The 20,532-nt window shown below is 32.4% G+C and overlaps 1 protein-coding gene across 5 annotated transcripts in view; it reads left to right on the plus strand.

Moving 5' to 3' along the window:
* The window catches only part of Ptp36E (Protein tyrosine phosphatase 36E), a 93,769-nt gene that overhangs the window by 66,097 nt on the left and 7,140 nt on the right, over positions 1 to 20,532 (plus strand). For all 5 annotated transcript variants that reach the window (XM_076403563.1, XM_076403560.1, XM_076403559.1 and 2 more), the window contains 4 exons: positions 12,015 to 12,264; positions 16,895 to 16,971; positions 17,032 to 17,163; positions 17,229 to 17,357. In XM_076403563.1, coding sequence (XP_076259678.1) covers positions 12,015 to 12,264; positions 16,895 to 16,971; positions 17,032 to 17,163; positions 17,229 to 17,357 — 588 coding nt within the window. The remainder of the gene's footprint in view (positions 1 to 12,014; positions 12,265 to 16,894; positions 16,972 to 17,031; positions 17,164 to 17,228; positions 17,358 to 20,532) is intronic.

The raw sequence follows: 20,532 nt of genomic DNA on the forward strand, positions 1-20,532 counted from the left end.
TACAAGTAACTATTAACTATAATTATCTTACTTTTGTCTTTCACATTATTTAAGAAATCTTAAATGTTCGCCATTTCACATAAATTTAAAATACGGCGTCGTTTTCATACTTAGCACCATACTAAATCAAAGATTTTGTCTCAACAACTTCCGGGTAAGTGTACACTGTTGTTGAGTAATCTCTCTTGGTATTTTCGAAAACTTTTAATTTCATCGCCGTTTAATTTTTTCGCTGTCCTCATTTCTTCCTGTCTGATATACTATTGGGCGTTAGCAATGCGGTGAAAAAACTTTGTTATATTGTTTTTTGTTACACCATAATTACACACCATAGGTCCACAATAGCTTCAAAATTTATTTATATAATAACATTTTGTTGTGGTGAAATAATTCGGATTCTCGTTCATGCAACCACTATATTTTTTTAAGCCTCATTCAAAGTTATGCTCGATTATTTTTAATATGCTCTGTCTACTAGAGCTTGATAGTGTCATGCTCAAGTATTTTTCGGTATTTACCTATTATAACTGGTAGGTAGTCTATTTTTTATGTGAAATTCATTCAGTAATGTTATTGAGAGCTGTTCGTACATTATTTGCAATTCTAAATATTCGTAAGATTTGATAATCTGGCTCTTTCCGTTTAGGTAATTGTTTTGTCAACTTATATTTTACCATCCATAACATTACATCCTAAATCATATCCATTACAATACGGTGCAACTGATCAATTGTCGAGTGTTCATTTTTAAATCCAAATCGGTGGGTGAAGATGAGCTGCTTTTCTTCAATTAATTAATTTGACGCGATTTAAGTACAGCGTCCCTACTAATGACTGGTTGTAGTGATACTGGTCGATATGATGTCTTATTGTTGGACGATTTACTGGTTATTGATCACAATAATTTCCACAATATTCCACTGCATGGACACATATCGCAATGGTAGTGAAGTGTTGAAGAGATGAGCAGGATCTATTACGCCCTTTCTTTGCAGCTGTTTAAGTACTTGGCATTTTACTAGACCATATCTTGGAGCTGTTGATATTGACATTTTTATGTATTTTGGTGAAAATTGATTTTGAAGTTATTGGGATTATATAGTTTCATACCTTCACTTTCTTTGTATTAGGTTAAGAACTGTTAAGAATATCCCCATCTTGTTTCTGAAATAACTTTTTTAACATTTATATAATTACTATATTGAGGTTATAATTGGGATTATTATTGGCTTATTCAAGTGACTGATGTTTTATAATGAATGATGGTGATGGATCAAAATCTCGTCGAATTATAGTCGAAATCGAGCTGGTATCAATGTTTTCAGGCCTCTACCACAAAATATAGAGAACATAGATGGCATCTGACTGATATCTTATTTGAATTAAATATTTTCAAAAGACATACAATTATTATCTTAATAGTACTAGAAAGGGCACTCTAAAATACAACTAAAAAACAATAACAAAATAACATTTTTATTCTTTATGACATTATATGTTATGTTATAAAAAATATGCTATGTAAATAATAACTCCTTTATTAGATATTCTATTTTCATATGTTGTATATTGTTATGGTCTTAAATATAATATAGCAGAATAAAAAATATTTTACTACTAAATATTTTAAGTACTGCTTATACAATGTAATATTTCTAAAATACATCAAAAATACAAAATTAAATTACTAACATATCCCCTTTTTATTACTTAAATGTATAAATTTAATGAATTTGGGTGTTTGGAAACTTTACAATATCGTGGCTAATATAGATGATATAGTTTCAAAAATGTGCTGCTCCAATATATCTAGAAGACGTGATGAAATAATCAGTAATTATAATTTTACTTTTTCAAATGTACAAATTCGGCTCAACTACCCAGAATCCAGACCTTCAGTTAGTGTGTCAAGATTGGTTCTAGTTTCGAGTTCGGTGGTACGCTCTTATAACGTCTGTCAGATGACGTTCTTCCATTATTTAGCACTTGTTTTTGTCCTGTTTGTGCTTCAGAACATAAAAAAAATGTTACAAAATCGACTAAAGAGTTTTTGTTATGTTTGTGGATATTGTATGCTTGGTAAATGTGGAAAAGTGATGACAAATGCACACAAAGATGCGCATTTGAAGTATTTTGGTTTTGATGTAATAAACACTGAAGCGAGAAAGAAAAGAGGCTATATCAAGATAAAACGAAAATATGTATGTAAAAATATACATATAAATAGAACCTAATGCATGATTTAAAAAAAGTAATAAAAAAACTCATAGCAGTATAAAAGATCAGTTCAACCTTTGTTCATTTCAGATACACACATTTGAATTCGTGTTAATGGCAAAAATAGTAAAATAATGATTTATTAAATATATCGAAAACCACAACTAAAAAAATGTGCTGATGGTTTGAAGTTTCAATCTCCCGATTTGTCTTATAAGCAGGTTTTGGTTGTTAAGTTTAAAACCGTGAATACTTAACTGTATTTTTAACTACGTCAAATAGACGGAAGAGTCACATAGACCTCTAGTCACAGAACGTCAAATAGAGTTTTCCAAATAGATCTACAATCCCTTTTTTAGACAAGAAAAATCATGATTTCCATAATTAACCCTATTTTAACTTATCTTTTTCATATATTGTATTTAATTGTGAGAACAACTAAAAGTTGTGAAGATTTGCGACAACATGCCTCACAACTCTTAAGGAAAGTAGTTCTTAGAAGAATAATGCTCTTGTTATGCCAGATACTGCACAACTTTAGAAGGTTAAATAATTTTAAGAATGTATAGACGTATTGTACTAAAGGTTAAGATGGTTTTAAATTTCCTGTATTAACTGTAGTTACTTGCATTTTCAAGAGAAACATATTTGTAGTAATATAAACCGTAATTCCATTTATTATTGTTATTTGTTTGTTATAAATTTGCTTTCCCTTTAGTATCCACTTGATACGTATTTAATTCACCTTCTTTTATCAAAACTGAATAAAAATCAATTCATGATGATGAACGTACAACATGATAGAATAAGTAGTAATGATAAATATACATTTCTTGTTTGTGGAGAAGTTTACAATATGATTAGGACAGCATATCGAAGGTACACTCTTAAGGAACAGTTTAGACGACCATAGTAGCCACTATTAATAAACGAAAATAAATCATAGGCCAGGCCTTGTTTAAAAATTGAAGTATCTAGTTAAAAAAATGGTATACTAAACAATTTAATTGTTTTTACATGTAAAAAATATAAAACTTCGAATGGTCTGAGCAATTCTCTGTCTCCTAGATATTTTAGATTACATTTGGGACTCTACATACCTCACATCCGTTGCTTATCAAATTTGGTCTCATTTTTTGTTACAAAATGAAAAAGAAAAACAAACGCAAATATAATAAGCTTGAACTTCCATTGTTTTTAACAATTTTCTTTATAAAGCCCTTCTAATCCCGTCTTTCATTCTTTTTTACGAAAATATCCTTTGAAAATCATCTACCGACCGCATGTGGCCATTTTACAGCTGTCTGCTTCGACACAGTTTAACGGTTTTGTTTAATTAGTTCTCAAAGAACGTTCTCATTATTTTTCTCTTTCTAATCTTCAAACGACAGGTTTTGAAATTTGTTTGAATATTTTTATTTTTACTAATTAATACTAATTAATTTACTTTAACTAATTAACTAAATTAATTAAATTGTATATATATATATATATATATATATATATATATATATATATATTCATATTTATTGTATATTTTTTGTAGCAGTCCAATCTGTCACAATTTAGTAGTGGGATGAATAATATCAATTATATAATAAACAATACACAAAATGTTATTACCAAAAGAACTTACAATTTAGAAATAATATAATTCAAGCGAGAATATTATAAGAATAATAATGGCTCGAGTCCACACACCGGCCAGCGTCGACCATCGGTCGAATATCGCGTACTGTTAACATCGCACTTTTGGCTGTGTCTGAAATTTAATATAGAAATAGCTCAGAATTGATTGTACCGTTTCGTACTCAACACCTTTACCTAGCTTTATCTCTTTTTGGTTTTTATATATAATTAAAATATTAAATTATAAGAAGTCTGTTTTTAATTAAATCCATCGCAAAACTTAGTGTTGAGCTGCCATTTTCTTCTAAAACAGCTGCAATCCTTATTGAAATAGATTCGTAGAATAGATGAATGATTGAATATTCAAACTCAAACCAATATTGAACTTTTTGGCAGTGTTTGGTAGCAATAGGGTAGTTACAGTAAGAACTTTATCTACATTTATCTGTTTTTATTATTTATGAAAATGTCCATTTATTCATTCACAGTAATCCGGCCAGTGATGTGAATGAGAGGACCAGCTGAATACGATATTGCCGTCCAAATTACAACAGAATCTCCACCAGGCTTGACTGTAGCGGTTTTGCTTTTGAAGTTTTGGAGTTCTCCTTACATAAACCCGGTCGTTTGTAGGAAATAATGTAAACGATGATTCGTCCAATCACACCACATTCTCATAATCACCAAATGCTCATATTTTATGTACACCACATCTTTCTCAACACATAATTGCGACCCTTATATGAATGTTAGTTTTGTGGAGCTTCCACCGTACTGTTTTGGTTGAAAGAATGTTATTCAAGTGAGTATTGAGTCCTGTTGTCACTTTTGCTGCGGTAGTTTTATGTTCTCGAGCAGCAATTCTTTTGATATTTTTCTCTCTGTCGAATTTTGGGATTCGCCCACTATTTCTCTACGCCCATGATGTTTTATCATGTTTTGCTATGCTGTCATTACCGTTGATACTTCCACTTGTGAAACGTTAAACAACATCTGATAGATTACACATTTCACAAAACTGAATAAAAATCAATTCATGATGATGAACGTACAACATGATAGAATAAGTAGTAATGATAAATATACATTTCTTGTTTGTGGAGAAGTTTACAATATGATTAGGACAGCATATCGAAGGTACACTCTTAAGGAACAGTTTAGACGACCATAGTAGCCACTATTAATAAACGAAAATAAATCATAGGCCAGGCCTTGTTTAAAAATTGAAGTATCTAGTTAAAAAAATGGTATACTAAACAATTTAATTGTTTTTACATGTAAAAAATATAAAACTTCGAATGGTCTGAGCAATTCTCGGTCTCCTAGATATTTTAGATTACATTTGGGACTTTACATACCTCACATCCGTTGCTTATCAAATTTGGTCTCATTTTTTGTTACAAAATGAAAAAGAAAAACAAACGCAAATATAATAAGCTTGAACTTCCATTGTTTTTAACAATTTTCTTTATAAAGCCCTTCTAATCCCGTCTTTCATTCTTTTTTACGAAAATATCCTTTGAAAATCATCTACCGACCGCATGTGGCCATTTTACAGCTGTCTGCTTCGACACAGTTTAACGGTTTTGTTTAATTAGTTCTCAAAGAACGTTCTCATTATTTTTCTCTTTCTAATCTTCAAACGACAGGTTTTGAAATTTGTTTGAATATTTTTATTTTTACTAATTAATACTAATTAATTTACTTTAACTAATTAACTAAATTAATTAAATTGTATATATATATATATATATATATATATATATATATATATATATATATATATATTATTTGTATATTTTTTGTAGCAGTCCAATCTGTCACAATTTAGTAGTGGGATGAATAATATTAATTATATAATAAACAATACACAAAATGTTATTACTAAAAGAACTTACAATTTAGAAATAATATAATTCAAGCGAGAATATTATAAGAATAATAAATGTACGGATAAAAACAGTTATGGCCAATAGTATCAATGATAAGGCTTTGTTTTGAATTTTTAGTTACCAAGCTACAAAAAAAAACAGAAAATATTTTGTATGTCTCTAAACATTATTTAGAGAATATCTTATTTTGACCTCGATATTAACTTCAAAAAGGAAACATTCTCGCTAATATGCAGTTCTATACAAACTAATGCAGAACAGGACTAATTAGTGTTATACCATATCGGGGAAGTTTTAGAATGGCTCAAGACATTTCTAAGATGTCGTGGGTTTGAGTACTCATTTGGTGTCACTTTATTTAGAGGCAAAATATTCATATTTAAAAGAAATAATTAAAAATCAATTAAGACATATATACATATAATCATTATCAAGAAATAATGAGAATATTAACCAGGCTGGGTAAAGCCGGATATTATTTGGTCTCATATTGGGATCAGTAATATGGCTCCGAGCTGTTTCTAGATCTTTCAGTTATGATGCGTAAGGCAAATTCGACATGTTTGTCTTCAAAATTGCGTTAGAAATGAAGAAATTTGTTTAAGATGCAACAATTAGTTCATAATTTAATAACAAATTCAGAGACGCAGATTACGATGGTTTGGACGTGTCTGGCGAATAAAAATTGAACGAATTCCTCACATACTTCTGTGGCGACATCTACCTTTTGGATGGAACATACAGCAAGCAGCACCAACATCGACCAAAATTATAGACAGCAATCTGAAAAATAGGCCACTAACATTTTCGAGACTAGTTGCGTCTGACTACCAATTGTAGTGAGATTTAGTGAAGAATGTTTGGAGTTCTGCGGTATCAACAGCAGCGTATTGCCTCTTCATTCAGACCCTTTCCATTCTGATTGAGGAAGATGATGATGATGATGAATATGAATAATGAATGAATGAAAATGAATAACAAGATACCCGTAGGTAGTACCCCAGGGTTAACTTTTTTTTAATAGTATCTTTTGCTGTTATAGATATTTTGTTATTTTATGGGAAATACTGTCGAAGTCAAATAGCATCCTCATAAGTATTATGGCGGCTCCAAGTAAAGGAAATTAATTGTTATTTGCTGGTATGTTAAATTTAAGCTTAGCCGCACAAACACCAATGATGCTGAACTCTCTCTGATCATTAAAAATAAACAGTTCAAAAAATCCATAAAATGACTTTAGAATACCATAGTTGACACCTCTTAGAAAATACTGATTAGGAGTAATATTTGCAGTAGTTCAATCAAAATAAAAGTTTTTTTTATTATTTTAAAGTCTCTTTTTTACCAACGGGGTTTTATCTGGGCTGCACTACAGTTTAACGTGGACTCCGAATCACAGTCCTCGGCGTTAAGCCTTCCGACTGGCCAGTGACCAACTTAGAGATCGTCCTAGAAAACATCCGATCTTACTCAGCCTGGTTACTGGCGTGTCTGGGATGGTTATTCGTTGTTTGATTTTCCACTGTTGCCTTAAGACATTTACAGTTACAATCACAAACATAAAGGGCATCCATGCCCCAGCAGGATTCCAACGCGAGACTATCTCAACAGTAGGAGGCCCGTCCTGTCGCCTTTACCTGTATTGTTGTAAATATGGATACACCATTATATACTGGAACAAAAAGACCATGTAGTGAAAGGCCAGCAGCTGGTGAAAGCCATTCTATTCTTCTTATAGTTTCAATGAATGTGAGCCATGATGAAGAGTTTGCAAAGATCCATATATTCGTAGTCAGTATAACAAAAATTTCTAAGATTAGATTGATCTCATAAATAAATTACATTATATATAAATAAATTACATTTTACGGGGGTTGCTATTTATATTTTGAGCCTAATAATGAAAATACACTAATTTATTAACGAAAATGGCTTTATTGTTTTATTATTCTCCATCCTAATCAACACACTTTTGCATGCACTTGAACCAATCTTCGTAACGCTTTTTCCATTCTGATTGAGGTTATTATTGCGTTAAAAGTAATTTGGTCCCAAATCTGTACTAAGGATGACCCATCAGTTAGACCTTTTGGGTAGTCCAATAGGTGATGTTTGTACGAGTTTGTGATGATGACGAATCATCCTTTGTTACAGCTGGCTTTTCCGTATTTCACAAAATACTTCTGGTAAACAAATGGTTGTATACCATTCAGAATTGACTGTTCTACATTACTCCAACAGCACATTTGCCACATGTCCAGTTATTTACGTGGATTATTAGGATCCATTTTTGTTGGATTTAGCTCGTCTCTAGATTGCTGTTTTGTTTGACGATCAAATGAATCGACCCAAGATTGTGTAGATATTATACACATATTTTGATGCAACACTGTTTTATTTATTAATCATTTATGTAAGTTGTCTTTAAGTTGATCGATGCATTGTGATAATCTCAGTCGAAAGTCGTAAAATATCATGACATGAAAACGTTTACTCTAGTTAGCTTCGTTTTTTAACTGAAACAAAATTTGTGCTTAAATGATAAAACGTTCTGAAGAGGTCCTTGTGACATGATGTGAATAATGTGACCCATTAGCTGGAGAATCGTTCGAATAAATACATTGAAGTTGGGGGACATTGTATTAAATTTTTTTATTATTTTTTAATGTATTTTAAAATCCCCTTTTTACCAACGAGGGTTTATCTGAACTGGATCTATAGTTTTAACGTGGACTCCGAACCCATGACGAGTGACCAACTTAGAAATCATCTGAGACATTCAGTCTTACCCAGCCTGGTTATTGGCTTGACTAGGATCATTTTTATTGTCGGATTTTTGCATTGTTGTCTAAGGACAATCACAAATGTTAAACAATCACAAACATAAATTCAGGACCATGTCCAGCAGGATTCGAACATGCGACTATTGCAACACTAGGGGGACCGTCCTCTCGCCATTACCACTGCTCCAAGCCGCCGTATTAAAAAATAAAGCCATTTTTATAGCCAGAAATCGATTTTTTTGTTTCGTTTATAAAATTTATTGACTTATTGGACTACATAAGTAAGAATGGTAAGACTACATGGTAAAACTGAATGTCTAAGATGATTTCTAAGTTGGTCACTCGTCATAGGTTCGGAGTCCACGTTAAAACTATAGAGTAAAAAGTATTCCAAAGAGTAAACCGGAGACTTATTGAATGATATTTTGTACGGTATTTTCAAAAACAATTTACATGATCATTTATATTTGTGTCAAATGATTCATTTGATTATGTTTTCTATTGAAGTGAACACAGCTATTTGTCGTAATATAATTTCGCATTTTTGCGTTTCGATTAATTAGGTCCCACTACAGATACGTATTGGCCTTTTATCATCGAAATGAAAACCAATTTATAAAGTTAATTGGTTTTCTGTCTCGATGGAAAATCACTAGTCTCATTCCAATGCATTATTTTCTCCATTAATATTATTTTTTCGCCCTGATTCGATCGTTCGGAGGAACGAAAAAGTTTTCCATTTATTTTCCGATTTTGGTATTCATTCCATTTACTTTGAGTTTCTCCCTTTATACATACGGTGGTAGACAAAATAATATGAATCGAGAATGCTGAATAAACTATTAACACAAGTGGCTTCAAAATATACTCAAAATAATAATGAAGTATATAGAGAAGCTGTTAAAAAATATACTCATATAAGACTCATCTTAAGGTGAATAAGGGAGCAGTGAATATGAGGCACATGATTAACGGCTTGGATATTCAAGACTATCTATCATTTGAATATAAAGCAAATATTAATAAACCTCCAGGTAAGCCTGCTGTTGTTGAATAGTTCAAGTATATTGACGTTTATATGCTCACGCAATTTCATACGGTCGTTTTTCTCATATCATTTTATTTCTTCACAGACTGTAAGTTCCATTAAGCCCATTTATACTATATCTTTCTTTTGATACGTTTAGATAATATTACTGTTAGATCACTTTGTCCCATAGTTCCAATTACCTGCAGAATTTATTTATACAATAACAATTTATTAAGTGGCAGTTAGAGTTTTTGCCCCAGCAATCTCAAGGGTATGACATGACATTAAGCATAAACGAGCAGAAACTTGTATAAGACTTAAAAAATGCGGTGGTTGCTTGGAGAATCATCCAAATTATTACTTCACAACACAATATTATTATATAAACAAATCTTGAAGCAATTATAAACCTACGGTGTGCAATTATAATGTTTCAAAAAGAAATCCAGTACCAATATGTTCCAAATAAATCTATGTTCCAAAATCATCTATATTAAAAATGAGGATATCCACGAAAATGTATTGTAACCACGGTCAAAGAAAAAATTATGGTAACGAGGAAATAAGTGGGAGTACATCCATGAAACTCTGGTTAGATCTGGTCTTATAGAGAGAAATATTACGAAAAACATACTGGATAATGAATAATTGTCATAAGTGTGTAATATGTTTTTAGATTAATAAATTATATTTTCATTTAATTCTCACAAGAACTATAACGAGAATGCTACTGTGTATTAAATGGCGAATGCCCCGGTTCCTGAATGAATTATTAATTTATAATGTATTTACATTTGAGTACATATATATTTTTATATATATATATACACATACTTTTGAATTGATTATACCGTTTCGTACTCAACACCTTTACCTAGCTTTATATATAAACACATACTATATACTATTCGCCTTCTTTCGGAAGATGTTTCACGCGTCCTTCCTAGCCGTGGACCTCTGAAATTTGGCAATACACCGAAGATACTTTAAGAAGTTCTCCTAAACTTAAACCACTGGAATTTGGACAAGAAGTTGTCCCTAGCCATGGAACACTGGAATTTGAGGCTATTCCGAAGACACTTTAAGAAGTTCCCCTAGCCGTGTGTACAACTGAAATTTTTAAGAAAATTTTCGCAGATCAGAGGTGTAAAGCCATCGGAAGGACTGACGAAAGTTCACCAAGACGAGATGCTGGACGAAGCACATCCCAACCCCATGGTCATCTTCAGAGGAGAGGTGTTACGACATGCGACAAATTAGCTCGAGTCCACACACCGGCCAGCGTCGACCATCGGTCGAATATCGCGTACTGTTAACATCGCACTTTTGGCTGTGTCTGAAATTTAATATAGAAATAGCTCAGAATTGATTGTACCGTTTCGTACTCAACACCTTTACCTAGCTTTATCTCTTTTTGGTTTTTATATATAATTAAAATATTAAATTATAAGAAGTCTGTTTTTAATTAAATCCATCGCAAAACTTAGTGTTGAGCTGCCATTTTCTTCTAAAACAGCTGCAATCCTTATTGAAATAGATTCGTAGAATAGATGAATGATTGAATATTCAAACTCAAACCAATATTGAACTTTTTGGCAGTGTTTGGTAGCAATAGGGTAGTTACAGTAAGAACTTTATCTACATTTATCTGTTTTTATTATTTATTAAAATGTCCATTTATTCATTCACAGTAATCCGGCCAGTGATGTGAATGAGAGGACCAGCTGAATACGATATTGCCGTCCAAATTACAACAGAATCTCCACCAGGCTTGACTGTAGCGGTTTTGCTTTTGAAGTTTTGGAGTTCTCCTTACATAAACCCGGTCGTTTGTAGGAAATAATGTAAACGATGATTCGTCCAATCACACCACATTCTCATCATCACCAAATGCTCATATTTTATGTACACCACATCTTTCTCAACACATAATTGCGACCCTTATATGAATGTTAGTTTTGTGGAGCTTCCACCGTACTGTTTTGGTTGAAAGAATGTTATTCAAGTGAGTATTGAGTCCTGTTGTCACTTTTGCTGCGGTAGTTTTATGTTCTCGAGCAGCAATTCTTTTGATATTTTTCTCTCTGTCGAATTTTGGGATTCGCCCACTATTTCTCTACGCCCATGATGTTTTATCATGTTTTGCTATGCTGTCATTACCGTTGATACTTCCACTTGTGAAACGTTAAACAACATCTAATAGATTACACATTTCACCGATTACTTCTTTTAACCATCGCAGAACATTGTAATACACTGAAATATAACCAAGAAGATTTAACATGAAAACTGAGCAATGCATACGCGTTGCCTTATTTACGCCGAGTCAGTGTTTCCAACCTGTAACAAGATGTACTGAGGCAAAGATTATCTTTGTTTATTTTAGCATTAATGATTGATGTATTTATAATATCGTATATTTGTGTATAACAATAAACTAAGTAGTTAGTATCTGTTTTTTAGGACCAATACAAATTTGTTTACGATACTCTTGAAGAGTATGTCGCCTGTGGTAACTCTTGGTTCAGCGTCAGCGAGCTGTCCCAACGACTGAAACAAAAGTCCCAGAGGAATCCCATGTCGAAGCTCAACGAATATCAGAGGGAGTATATGCTTATTTGCAAACAGACTCCTCGTTTCACCATTGGAGACTGCGCAGGAGGACACAGAGGTGATAATCGTAAGAAAAACCGAGATGTTCTCATTGTTCCTCGTAAGTTTTAGTTTTTTTACATTTTACTTTTTTTTTGTAAAGTCTTCAATTATATCATTGAAACTTGAATAATTATATAAGCTCAAGCTCTTTTCCTGCATATTGTTTCTTGTCTGCTAAGATAGTATTTATATAAGATGATGCTACTAGAATATATACATTACCACAGACATTTTTACGAAGTTGATGATAAGTTCCCAGATGATGATTAACATCGGTAAAAATATTAATTAAAGTTAATGCGAATGAAGTTAAATATTTCTAAAATATATTTTCTTCAAATATTTGCTGGTGTTCATGGATCAACAATAATATTGCACACACTAACATTTTTTGATTAAAATGGCATTTTTGCTAGAGACCAACTACTGTGTATTAAACTAATTTAACATTACGCTGTTTTAAAATGTTCGAAAAATTATATGTTAGTAAGTTATTGTGAGGGTTTGAAGAGGTACTTTTGGATAAAATAATTAAGTTTTGTAAAATTATTAGGTAATTGCCTGTATACTGATCAAAATTGGTATCTTGGTATATATATTAGTCAACTATCATTTTCCACAAATTATTCCCATCTTTATAGAAACATGGCGATGCGGTTCTGAACAAGCGATATTGCTTTAGCAGTGATCCACATATTAATACATTTTCGTATTTAATTTTGCATCAATTTGAACAAGTGATGACTAGAAGGTGCTGTGTTTGGTGAGTACGCTGGTTGTGGCAGAAATTTTTATTCGAACCGCAGCAGTGTATCCTTTACAATTCTTGCAATGTGTGGTCGAGCGCTGTCATATAGAGGATGACTTTGCGTCTGCAGCTCGCAATACACCACACGTTGCTAATCCCACGATATATACAGCAAGACTTTATGGACATAATTGCTGCGCTTCGGTGTAATCTGGATGACTCTCGTAGATTATCCCACCGTTTTCTGCGCTCTAGATTGTAGGAAATTATTCACTTTTCATAACGAGTTACAATATGCTATAGAAAACATTTTCATGCCTAACAAGCAATGAAACGGCGTTGTTCAAAAAGTTCGAAATGGTATTTTCAGGCAATTTGTGTGATAGCCATTTTCTCTTTTTTGGATCTTTTCCATAGCAATTTGAAAGTAGTTTATTCTTCGACCATTAAACTATCTGAAAGTTCTTCGAAAGTTGCAAAAGAAAAATAAGAGGAGTTTGCAAGTAAATGACAAAAAATAAGATATAACAACTGAAGATGAAATAATAATGGCGCGAGTACAGAGGTGATATAGATTGAACAGTGTTCTGAAAAACGGAGAGGCAACAGTTACAAAAACTGAAAGGTCAGAACGCTGCTGGGTTATTCGTGGAAATTTACTATAGAATAGGGACAGAGGAACCAATTAAAATATTGGAAAATACCGTCTACTGTTACATAAAAAAGAGATAAAAGAATGTACTAATTATAAAGGAATTAGTCTGTAGTGAACAGCCATAAAGATATACGAGCAAATTTTTGATAATCGTCTAAAATCAGTAAACAGTAAATGGAAGTTGCTAACAGAGTGAATTCCGTAAAGGAAGAAATATGGACTATATATTTTGTATAAGACAATTAGTGGAAAACGTTCAAGCCTAAAAAATAGATTTATTGATTTGCAAGGGCCATTTAATAAGGTAAAAAGTGACACATTATGGGTTATATTAGAATAAAGAGGTGTAAGTAATAACATTGTAAGAATAGTTAAAATACATAAGATAAATATCAATGCCATCATTACAGATAATATGAAATCAAAAACCTTGAAAATGGAATAGCGTAGATTACGACAAGGCGAAAGTTTAAGCCCAACCTTGTATATTATATTACAGAATTAAATAAATGTTAATAGGAGCTTTTGATGTAATAATAAAAACTGATAGTCCAGAGCACCTATAAACTAAAGACTAATGAATATGAACTAATAGAATATATAATGTTGAGAGCTAGAAGTAATAAGCATGCGAATTGACAGTGTAAAATTTGAACAAATAAATGCATTTAATAGTCTCGGCAATTTTCTAGAAATCTTAGATGATCTAGGGCAGTAAATATCTTTACATCAAATAACAAAAGCAATGAATTTCGAAAATACAACTCGAGTAAAATTAAGATCAAGCGAAATGATCTCAATAAATTGCTATTTATAGCAATAGATCTCTTTGAGCTAATTAATGAAATGTTTTACAGAGCTTTGCATATCTTGAACAGCAAAAGTTATGTTCTTTTGGAATTGGTCATAATGGTATTTGATGATTTTCGAGTACTAGCCATTGTATATTTTAATTTCTACCTTTTTATTGTTTGAAGTGGTTATAGTCCAAAAAGAGGTAAATCAACTATAGATTCTCAATACTTGAATGATATCGATATTCAATCATTTATTAATTTAAACATTTTGTTTAATTTAAATATAGTTTAAGCCAAACAGCTTGTTAATCTGTATTTCACATGGGTGACATTCCATAATACCTTAAACAATGACTTGTTTACAAATATATTATCCAAAATTTATGCAACAGAGGGAGATTTTAGAAAGGTATTATCTCACAACCTAATAACTGACATACGTCAATCGTCAAATGTTTTCATTAAAGTGAGATATTTAGATTTAAATTTTACAGGGGCAGGGTGAAAACTTCAAGGCATTTTATTTCAATTAAAAGATGATTTTTTTTGTTCTACATATTAATATACAATCCATATTACTTCTTGGAGCTGAACGGTTAGAATGCTCTAAAAATTCCTTTTTTTTATATCATCTACGCTTTTAATAATTTCTTCTTTTGAGCAGAAGAGAACCATTCTTAATGCCCTGATCTGAGATCTTCAATCCGGGTGCCACGTAATCGACAATTTGTTGCAAAATTAGCACAAGATTGCAGCTCGAATGTCTCTCAAAATACTCTCATTTTCTGTATTAAAATCTTGATTTTTTTCCCATAAAATTTGGGCGACAAGAGCGATAAGCAAGAGGGGCGGCTACACTAAGATATAGCGAAAATACCCTGGTGATACTAAATATTTGGGACGAAAGCATTATGTGCGATTAATGTTGGATCCTAATGCGCGAGACAGATCCCAACCAGTATAGAAGACTCAGTTTAACTTCTGTTCATTTGTGATTTATACTTTTTAATTCAATAGATGGCCATTTATGGCCAAAAATAGTAAAACAATGAATTTATTGAATATTTCGAAAACTCAAAAACGCTGCTGCTGATTTAGATTCAATTCCCCAATTTACCTTATAAACAGCTTTTGGTTACTCAAGTCGAAAACAGAGTATACTTGTATTATTATAGTAATTGTGTCGAAATATATAATTCCTATTATTAATAGATTAATCAATTTTAATTTTGGCTATTAGAAGTGCAAGTAACTTCAATTTGAAACATACAAGCGCTTTATTTTTCACTGATTTTTTGTGTATGTTATCAAAATTACTTTCAAATATTTCAAAAATTTGTGCATAAATGTTATATGGCTCGACTGATGCAACCCTGTGTATTCAAAGGAACGAAACGGTGTGTTTAGGTTAGGGCTATACAATTTGATGAGTGACACGTTTGGACATAGGGGTTTGATGTAATTAGAATAGATTAACCCTCAGTAATATGTTCAACAAGTCACCACATTTTTCCTTTTTTTTTGATTTTTTGAAGTAAAATAAAAGTTGTGTTTTAAACAATTAACTTTTCGTAGCATTTGAATAGCGTAGCTGGTAGTATTCCTGTAATATCATAAAGCTGTTTTCTTTTGAATTAATTCAATTAAAAGTACTTATCAAGAAAAAGAACAAAAGCTGACGTAGGATTGGCAATCGTTGGAAATCGGAATTTGATAAAAAAAAAGTATTGCAGCTGATGTATAAGGTCACATAAAATGCATTGAAGGTGCTCGACGAAAAATACCCATATTCCCTGAAATTCTGGCATCCGCAACGCAGTTCAGGATATAAGGCCAACAAGGGCAGATTAAAGTTACTGTAAACATACACAGTATACTAAAATATAACAAGTTTGCAATTCAGGATTGTAGTAGCTCAGTTTCTCAGCCGTAGATTATTGGACGTTGGAGTCATCAAAACTTGGGAAACCATTGCACATCGCTTATACTACGGACATTTAAGTAAATATAGTGCTTTTCAAAATATCTATGTTTTTTTTTTCAAAAAATATCGATATATCGATAAAGGTACAGGCTAATCATAAATAATTTTATTACAACAATAACCTATTCAGACGGGACAACGACAATATACGTCTCATTGGTTGTTTGTTTGCGAAGGAGGTGCTATATCGCGTGGTTGATACGGCCCTGTATATTAAAAGAAACGAGACGATGTATTTATGTGAGACCGAATGGTGTAATGAATAAGACGTCTGGTCATAGAGGTTTGGTTTATATTAATATATATTTAATCGTTTTGTATCGCCATTCAACAAGTCGTCACTTCTTTATACACAAACTATCTGACATATAATTCATCATTAGGTACCAACTTGATTTAGAAAATTATTAGAAAAATTATTATTATGACAAATTTTAGACTAGATTGATTTTTGCTTGACTAAATTGTTTAACAAATATTAGCCAATATTTTTACGTGTTTCAGCTGACAATTTTAGGCCTTATCTAACATCATTCCAAGGTAATAACTTTACGGATTATATAAATGCAGTATTTGTCGACGTAAGTTTTGTCATATTTGTCTGAAATTATTTTAAGAGCCACTAATGACGTTTCTTCCAGGGTTATACCAAACCTCGCGAATACATTGTCACCGAGTGGCCTTTAAAATCGACCTTGGGTGAGTTCTGGTCCTTGGTATACGATTACGAGTGTTCTGCAGTGGTGGTACTCTGTGTTCCTCCTCACAATTCGGTACTACCTTTGTTTTCAGTTGCTGGAAGATAAATTGTACTAATGTGTTTCGTTTATTTTTCTAGCAACAATTTCCCTCCTTTTGGCCTGAAGGTCGCACGCCCAAGAAATATGGTCCAGTTTTTACTATTGATCATATATCACACAATCATTACAGCAACATTAAAACGTGGGTATTTAGGATAAACAAAAAGGTATGTAAATATTATAATAATATTTTAAATAATACATTTTTAATTAAAAACATTAAGTACCAATATATAACAAAAATATACTTGGTATTGTGTCATATATTTGGAGGTTTTAAATATACTTATTATAAGGCCTATAAATTAATGGTAAATAATTTACAACTGGAACTGTTTATTAAATCGAATTGGGTACGATTATAATTCACTTCTATGTGTCAGTTCGTCGTGAACAAAACATATTTTCAGTGCATTGCAAATGTCTGAATTTGGACCGACTAAGTCGCATTTGCAGGAAGTTTTTTTACTTCAATTTCAGCAAAAATGTGGCTGAAGGTCGATCGATCTCAATATGTGAATACTGGTCAACTGTAAAATCGGAAAGGTTTATTGTTTTCTATTGATAAGGCAAAATCAAATATGTAATCGATACCATCTGGTTATGCATCGGCAAAACCGAATATTCATGGCTTCAAACTAATGCTCTGTATTTGGTGGGATCAGCTTGGTGTGGAATACTGTAACCTGCTAAAATCTATTGAAATCGCTATGTATTACAATGTTTGCGTTTGAGCCGACCATTGACCGAAAAATAATATATAATACGAGCAAAGACACATCAATATTATTCTTCAGATTAGCAAAGCTTGACCATATATTACAAATACCGGTGAAAATATACTTAGAAACATTAACATGGGAAGTATCACTTCACCCGCCGTGACATGGAGTAGTAATTGGACTAATTATAATATAGAAGACAATGAAGATGCACGACATTGTCAGTGAACCAAAAAAAAGATACACATAACAATAAGATTGAATGAAAACCATAAGAATGTAAAGTAAAATAAAACGAGTTTATAAATAAAAAAATACGCAGAAATATTAATCTATTAATCTATCGACTAGAAGATCCATAGAGACAATAAACAACCGAACAACTTATATTACCTTCAACGGTAAATAATATCTGGAACTTATTTACCAAATCTTGAAATGTCACAGAAGAGAAAAACAACTTAATTCTAGACATGCACAAATAACAAAAGATACATATACGGACGATAAGAAAATATTGGAGAAATTGATTTGGGTCATACGCAGGAGTCAATATTAGGAAAAAATAACGACCAATAAAAAAGAAAATTGGGGGCATAGAAGAAAAACCGAGTTAAAAAACACAAACTTTTGTAAGAAAAATGAAGAATGAAAAGATACCGGGTAAAGATAAACAGTATCGAAATTATTTTAAGAATAGGATAGATGTATGATGGAGTATGGGAAAACAAATGACGTTCATTTTTCCAATACTTAAAAAGGTACATAAAAGACACTGGAATAATTATATAGGGATTACTCTGTAAGTAATAGTACTAAGTTATAGTAAACTAAGTTATAGCCAAACATTAAGAGAAGATCATTGAGACAAATAGTACACATATTTCAATCAAAAAAAGATATATCTGGTATTCATATTAGAAAAGGCATTTGAGGATTTGAGTTCCTGCAATATTCCTGGGCATCTCACAAGCTTTTGACCAGATATGGTATTTGGGATTAATCTACAAAATGAGCAAATTGCTACCGCAGAATTACGTCGACTGCAGGAATTATATCTTTTCAAAAGGAAATTTAGAATCTCGCATGAAGGGGCATTCTCAACGAGTGTGGGGCCACTCATATATTTGCTCTATATTGATATACTGATATCCTAACAATAAAAGAAACAGTATTTGGAAAATTTGCTGACGACATTGTTATCATGGTAAAAGTTATTTCACTGTCTAAAGCTGTAGGAAAAGTGCAAGCAGCGAACAACGATCTAAATATGGACTAGAGACAACAAATTACTGTTTAATCGCTCCAAATCTGTCCATGATAATTTTGCGTTACGGCGAAATGACAAAAACCTAATTATATCGCTCGACGGATGCCCGATTCCTTAAGCAGAATTTAATTGGAAACATCATGTTAGACAAAACGCAGAAGAGATTAGACTCAAAGTCAAATAACTGTACTGGTTGGTCGGAAGTTATTCTCAACTTGACCTAAAATAAAAGAGGTTGGTTTATCAGTCAATCATACTTGTACTAAAATATGAAACCAACTTGTAATCCAACGCACCCAAAATAAAGTTGTTATTAATGTTTATTGCTACGTAACCAACGAAGAGCTGCTCGATGACCTCTAAATCAAATGGATACACGAAGTGATCCAATATTTCGACTGAAGTGATCCAACATGAAATAAGGTTGCAAATCACAGCAACATGGAAGTAGTAAAGCTACTAAAGCTACTGGACCACACGCAGGAAATCAAAAGATTGATAAGAACCGAACCACACGAACTTGTTTAGTGTACAAGTGATTCATAACTCTAGCTTAAGTAGGTTAGTTTTATTTTAATTTGAAAATATATACTGATGTAACAGGTCAATTGAAAAGTCCCCGGTCTACCATAATAAGACACATTTTTTTGGAAAAATTAGTTTTTTTATTCAACATAATTCCCTTCAAGGGTAATACACTGATTATAGCGACCCTCCAACTGTTCGATGCCATTTTTGTAGTACGATTTGTCCTTTGCTTCAAAATAGGCCTCAGTTTCGGCGATCCCCTCTTCATTCGACGAAAATTTCTTCCCAGCGAGCGAGCATTCTTTTGAGATCTGAGAACAGGAAATTATCACTGGTGGCCAGATCTGGAGAATACGGTGGACGAGGAAGCAATTCGAAGCCCAATTCGTGGCTTTTTGCCATCGTTTTCACTGACTTGTGACACGGTCAATTGTCTTGGTGAAGCAGCACTTTCTTTTTGTTCAAATGCGGCCGTTTTTCGGCGATTTCGTCTTTCAAACGGTCCAATAACGCAATGTAATAGTCGCTGTCAATGGTCCTTCCTTTTTCGAGGTAGTCAATGAAAATTATTCCATGCGCGTTCCAAAATACAGACGCCACAACTTTGCCAGCCGACTGTTGCGTTTTCCCACGCTTTGGAGCGAGTTCATCGTGTATTGTCCACTGGGATGACTGTCGATTAGACTTCGGAGTGAAATGATGGAGCCATGTTTCATCCATTGTCGCATATCAGTGCAAAAATCGGGTTTATTACGCTTGATCAGCTTCAAACACTGCTCCCAATCAACAATTCGTCATTGTTTTTGGTCAAAAGTGAGCTCG

Source organism: Rhynchophorus ferrugineus, unplaced genomic scaffold (genome assembly GCF_030347505.1).
Source record: "Rhynchophorus ferrugineus isolate W39M unplaced genomic scaffold, kcgeb_rfMv2 rfM4, whole genome shotgun sequence".
NCBI classification, from domain to species: domain Eukaryota; kingdom Metazoa; phylum Arthropoda; class Insecta; order Coleoptera; family Curculionidae; genus Rhynchophorus; species Rhynchophorus ferrugineus.